The sequence below is a fragment of the Lactuca virosa genome, chromosome 8 (genome assembly GCF_052849685.1).
Source record: "Lactuca virosa cultivar CGN04683 chromosome 8, Lactuca_virosa_CGN04683_v6, whole genome shotgun sequence".
Classification (NCBI taxonomy): Eukaryota; Viridiplantae; Streptophyta; class Magnoliopsida; order Asterales; family Asteraceae; genus Lactuca; species Lactuca virosa.
Genome location: NC_136433.1, coordinates 223,627,118 through 223,633,827, shown reverse-complemented (window position 1 = coordinate 223,633,827; position 6,710 = coordinate 223,627,118). Strand labels below are relative to the sequence as shown.

The 6,710-nt window shown below is 31.0% G+C and overlaps 1 protein-coding gene across 1 annotated transcript; it reads left to right on the top strand.

Annotated features, from left to right (window-relative positions):
- Positions 1 to 1,044: 1,044 nt before the first annotated feature.
- Positions 1,045 to 4,783, top strand: LOC145132347 (diacylglycerol O-acyltransferase 2D-like). The gene is made up of 9 exons (XM_079067101.1): positions 1,045 to 1,382; positions 1,486 to 1,560; positions 1,810 to 1,895; positions 2,476 to 2,582; positions 3,178 to 3,333; positions 3,785 to 3,871; positions 4,096 to 4,193; positions 4,281 to 4,371; positions 4,469 to 4,783. The coding sequence occupies exons 1-9, from the start codon at positions 1,189 to 1,191 to the stop codon at positions 4,568 to 4,570; spliced, it is 996 nt and encodes a 331-aa protein (XP_078923227.1). The 5' UTR covers positions 1,045 to 1,188; the 3' UTR covers positions 4,571 to 4,783.
- The last annotated feature ends 1,927 nt before the right edge of the window (positions 4,784 to 6,710 follow it).

Sequence of the window (6,710 nt, the reverse complement as noted above, 5' to 3'; positions counted from 1 at the left end):
TATGTTGTGTTATATATAAAACCTAAATTGTAATCCTAAATTAACTAAAAAAATTCCTAAAACTATTTACATAATCAACTGTATAATTTCATTATACACAACGTACAAACAATCGCCTAGTATCTAATAGTATTTTCAAGCACCAAATTTGTTTTAAAATTCCATTACAACTGTCGAGTTTTCTAATTTATATATAATTAGTACTTGCAACTCATTTTTAACTTATGATTGTTAATTAGTAATAACTGATGACTTTTTATTAAAAGTTAAAAAAGTTAGTTTTGTTGATTTTTGGATATTAGTATTTCTATATATCAAATGTATGTTGATTGTTGTATATTCTTTTTGTACATAAGTGTTAAATAATTTTTTTTTAAATTCAAATGTTATAATATATGTTTTAATGTTCTTATGCTATTAAAATTTATAGTATTTGTTTTTTCATACTTATTGTTATTAGTTATGTATAGATCAATCATAATTAATGGTATACATCACTAACTAATGATATACATCACCAATGATTTAAAACTATGATGTTTAATAAAAATAATATGCTAACTATAAGTTTATTTTATTACCGATATTGATTTTTTCCCCTAAATCTATGGATGTAGTATTTAAAAGAATTAGCTTTACCATACAAAAAGGCTTAACGGCGCAAGTTGTTGCTCGTTTACCATCTTACTCGTTGTACGATGATAATTAATTTGTTATTTTTCAAATCAAAATATTAAATAATAATTTGTTAAAAGTTATTATTTTAATTATATAATTAGTCTCTCGTAATCTTAAGGATTTTTATATATGTTGAAACAGTTATTTTATCACTTGAATTGGTTTGATGATGGAACTAGGTTTTCTTTTTATCTGTTCCATTGAATCCAATTTTTTTGTATCGACATATTGAATATAGGATAGAAAAACATGATACTCGTTATTCATGATCCCTACTCTACTATAAAGAATGTTAATAACAATTACCTTTATAAGAATATACTAAAAAATTAGACGATCGGATCCCTCACGACTCTATAAATAAGGAAACAAAAATTGATCCATCGAAAGCTGAAAACAGGCGGCCACACGTGGTAGTTTGAGTGCGTGTCGCCAAGTCAATACGATCATTCTTGACTCTTCTACTTACAATTTTACAACTCCCGAAGCATTTCGTACAACTGTCTCTCCATGTCGACGACGGAGCAAACGAATGGACTCGGGCCATCGCCGCCGTCTCAACCAACAGCGGAGGAGTTCACCGGAAAAAGACAGTCACTCATTCATACCGTATTGGCAATGATAATCTGGCTTGGTTCTGTACATCTCAACGTTTTCATCATTCTCGCTTCTTTCTTCCTCCTCCCTCTTCACAAATTCTTTCTGTAAGTGATCATGCTGTGATTCTTCTCCAATTTTATGTTAACATATTAAACACGATTTATTCATCTAATTTTTGTGTTTGTGCTGTAAATTCTTCGTTTTCAGGGTTTTGGGAATTCTTGCGATCTTAATTGCGATACCGATTAACGAGAAGAGCAGATCTGGTAGAGCTCTTGGCAGGTTAATATTATAATTTTGTATATTGCAGTATCCATGAATGACCTAACTGATCAAATGTGTATTTTGAAAGTGATTATTGGATTTTTGGAATCAGAATGAGATAATTTGATAGTTAGTTGGTAAGGTGTGTTTGGATGTGTGATTTGAAGGTGATATTTTTGTGTAGTATAAAGAAATGGAAGTGGAATGAAAGTACATTGCGAATTCTTGTATATAATCACTAAATAACTTTATGTGTCTGAATTTCAGGTATATATGCAAACATGTAATTGGCTTTTTCCCTGTAACACTACATGTAGAGGATTATACAGCCTTCAAACCTGATCAGGCTTATGGTAATTGAGTCCATTATGTTCTTGATTTTCGTGTAAACCCCCAAACTTCTTAGAATCATTTGATTCCTTGTATAATTTAGTAAAGATGTTTGACTATTGATCAAATGTCGAAAATGCCCCTTATCAATGAAAAAAATTAGATCACTTTCAAGCAATAATTACTTGGGGGGTATACAAGTAAAGTAAGTTTTCAAACTTACCAAAAAGGAAAATTTGTTTTTTGTTTGAGATAAACCAAAACGGGTGTGTTGCATTTTTTGGGGAGAAATTAAATATCCTCCTACCTTTTGTTCCTACCAACTCTCCTACCCATTTAAATGATGACATGTGTCATATTAGTATCCTAAAATGTCATTAAATTTCATTAAATGAGCATTAAATGTTACACATGTCACCATTTAATTAGGTAGGAGGATATGTGGGAACAAAAGGTAGGAGGATATTTAATTTCTCTTTTTTGGGACATATGGCGGATGATTTTAAGATTCACAGTTATTAGTTATATTTTTATTGTATTAGTTTTTGAATGAAAATTCTCCTTGTTAGTAATTATATAAGTTATATTCAATGGTGCATGCAGTTTTTGGATATGAGCCCCATTCTGTTTGGCCAATTGGAGTTGTTGCACTCGCAGATCTTACAGGTTTTATGCCTCTTCCCAAAATAAAAGTCCTTGCAAGTACAGCTGTAAGATTTGCTACTTTTGATGCTTTTTAGGTCCATTTGTTATGCAGTACATGACAGCTGTACTGTGTTTGATATGCATCAGACTGAGAAGACTGAGACTGATGTTAATGGGACAAAAATTGCATTTTTTTGTCCCACCCAAAAAGGTGAAGCAAGGTGGGATGGGAATCGCTCTCGATCTTTGTTTGTCCAAAAGACGTAAATGCCCTTCTCATCCTCGGCTTATAAAATAGCCCTAAAAAGCTTGTCCAGTTTAGTCCAGTCCGGTCCTATCCCGTGTGACAACACGGGATAGGACTGGACTGGAGGCCATGAAACAGGACCGGAAAAGCTTTCTTGGGCTATTTTTAATGTTGAGAATAAGAAGGGCATTTACGTCTTTGCACAAACATGAGATCGAGAGTGAGTCTCTGTCTCACCTTGTTTCACCTTTTTGGACGGGACAAAAAGTTGCAAATTTTTGTCTCATTCACATCAGTGTCGTGTCAGTCCAATGCATAACAAACGCAGTACAAGGCCGTCCTTGTTCTGTACAAATATTATGATGTTCCGTAGTTGTCAAATCTTATATATATTGGAATTGATATTTAAACAGGTGTTCTATACACCATTCTTGAGGCATATATGGACATGGCTTGGATTGACAGCAGCAACAAGAAAAAATTTCTCATCTCTTTTAAAAGCTGGTTATAGCTGCATAATTGTGCCAGGTGGCGTGCAAGAGACTTTTTACATGGAGCATGATTCCGAGGTCTAAAATATATATTTTTTCTTTTCTTTTGAAAAATATTATCAAAATTTGCAATTGTCAAACATATCTAATCTTTTTTTTCCCCTACTTTTCACCTATTAATATCAGTATATCTACTTTTTATATTTTTCTTATAGGGCTAAATGCAAGAAATACCAATGTACTTCCATTCATTTGTTTATTACAGCTTCCTACTTTCATTTTTTCTTTTACAACGTTTTATTTTCTACTTTTTCTTATTAAAGCATTGTAATTTCAATTTTTTCTTACTACTATATTTCCAAAGTACAATGTTATAATATGAAAAAATAAAAGAAAGATGTGGTAATAAAGATATATATATATATAATAAAAGTATAAAAGTACGTTGCTATTTCTTGCATTTAACTTTTTCCTATATGATTGTTGATTAAACTTCAAGACAATCTTAACATAATAATTTACTATATAGATCGCCTTTTTAAAAACAAGGAAAGGATTCGTACGAATTGCAATGGAGAATAATTCCCCCTTGGTTCCAGTTTTTGCTTTCGGTCAGGTATAATCCTTCTCGGTTTTGATGCTACTTTTTTTCCTTAGTACAATATTATAATATGGTCACAGTGTAGTATTTTCGATTCCAATGTGGGCCACTGTGTACCTGATTTACATGTGACAAAGAAGTGTCAACCAGGTGTAGGGGTTGCTGGAAGAATAACCATTTTGTAGAAACATGATTGGATATTAGACTTTTGATTGACATAAATTTCTTGAATGTTGTAGTCGTATGTTTACAAATGGTGGAAGCCACGTGGGGAATTGTTTTTGAAATTTTCACGGGCTATAAGGTTTACGCCGGTTATTTTTTGGGGTATTTTAGGGTATGTTTTTTTTTGTTCATATGATTCTTTACTTAAGTTTAAAAAAAAAACATAATTGCTATCTTGTTTATGGTTATTTTGTTGTAGGTCTCCTTTACCCTTTCGCCAACCGATGCATGTGGTGGTTGGTAAACCTATATATTTCAAGAAAAATAATAGCACACCTACAATGGAAGAGGTATTATTGTAAATAACATGTTTTGGTTTCCTTTTTTACCCTTTTAGATCGAACACATTGTTCTACGTTTGAATCTCATTATGAAATCATATTGTAGGTTTCGGAAGTGCACGGGCAGTATGTGGAAGCGGTTAAAGATTTATTCGAGAGGCATAAAGCAAGAGCGGGATATCCTGGTCTTCAACTACGAGTTATGTGAAATCTCTATTTTACCCCTGCATTCGTGGGGCATACGAAAAAGTTTTAGAAATGGCATGGTAAGCATAGATTTGTCCATGTATTTATAGGTAAGTTAACGTTCGTTTGTACAAACTTTTAGAATATTTCATATGTTTTGTCCATATGTAATCATTTGTGATATTCGTAATTTGTGTTTCTTTAATTATTAATTTCTAAGATCATTGTTTTTTTAGAGTAATTTACAAAAACCGTTCATGTGGTTTGAAATTGCGTCTAGGCCCACATTTGGAGAGTGGCCAAGCACCTCTTTTACCCTTTCAAAGAAAAGGCCCATAGAGCATGTAGGCTACAATGCTACATAATCATTAAAGAAAAAATCTTTGGGTGGCCCGTTTTTTTTTTTGGGTTCATGTCTAGTTTTAAGCCCAAGTGCATATCTAGTATGGAATAACAGATTTGAGTTGGAAAGAAGCATTAAGCATATAATATACTTTCTGGTAACTAGGTCTAGAATTAATATGATGGGTGTTAATGGATGCATATATTTTGTAATTAAATAATTAAGCGGATATGAAAGAAGTTCATGCGAGGTAAGCTTATGCCGATTAATTTCTAAGATTACTCATTCGAAAAAAAAAAAAAAAAAAAAAGTCATTGCAAGTCGGTTACCTTCAAGACCTAGAGCTGGTAATGGGTTGATTTGAGTTGGTTTGGGTTCAACCCATTTATTAGTTGGGTTAAAAAATTCAGTCCAACCCAACATGTTATTTAAATGGTTGATATCTAGAATCCAACCCAACATTTGAGATAAAAATGAGTTGTTTATGTATTTCTTAGCTCAACTTATTAAATAAATGAGGTAAACCTTGGTGAATTCATTTAAAATAAAAAAGGTAAATAAATTCACTATAATATTACACCACTTAAATTAGTTTTAAACTTAAAATAAAATTCACAAGTATGACAGCAATACAATCTCAATTCATAAATACGAATAAATTGTTCAAATAACATTAAAAATGTTTAATTTCAAAGTGATTTCGAAGAGTAACTAGAATTGCCGACACCAAAACAAAAGATGAGAATTAGGATTGTATTTTTTTATAAAAAATATATATAATAATTATAATTTATATATTAATACTTAGATAAATATATGATGACATTTTTATAAATATTAAATTAAATATATAGTAAAACTAAATGGATTGACGAGTTAAAGTGGGTTAATAATGTTTACACAATTCAACTTATTTACTTAACTGAGTTACATAGACTAATCCATGGAACTTAAATATAAATCTTAATCCCACCTACTAATTTTGAGGTGGATTTGAATTGGGTTAACTGTGTAGGTTGATTTCAGTTCTATCGACAATACCTTTGCACAATTTGGCTTTGGAGAGACACAAACACAAACAATGAAGATTTGGTTTTGGGGAACAAGGGCTAAAAAGGTTTTGGATATAGTTTTAATTTCCAGCTCATTATAAAAGAAGAAAAAGGAAAAAAAAATTATTGTACTTTTTACATCCTAATCACGCAACAAGTCAAAAACAATTGCTATTTTCATAGAAATTATTTCTTAATGTTCTTTTAGATATTATTTTTTCTTATTTGTTGTTGTTGCTAAAAACAGTTTGTTTTTTTAACCATGTTTTTTTCAAGGACGGTAGATGATCAACTTAGTCGGAGAGTCTAACATAAGAAACTTGCCACGGTGATATAGAAGCTCCATTGTTGTAAAGAACAACTTTCGTAGGTTAAAGGTTATATGCATGTGGTTAATATTTTCAAGTGATATTTGTAGGTTATTTGTTGATGATTTATACAAATTTTGTGCTTTACATAAACTTGTCACATTCAAAGAGAAGCTAAATTTGGGTTTCACTACTAAAAAACTGTCTTTTTATGTTAGACGGAGAGGTGCCACTTTTGTCATATTTATTTTGCTGTCATGTAAACGTCATATAATATTGGCACACCTCTTCAAAACTTTGTCATTTAGAGGGTGTGGTTTGTCACTTAGACCATGTATTTTATTTTATTTTTAACTATAACTAATTTATAAAAATAACCAATTTGAATAAAAACTAAAATTTCATTAACTTGAAATGAAAATTACAAGACACTTAAAAAAATTCAACCCATGGATAATT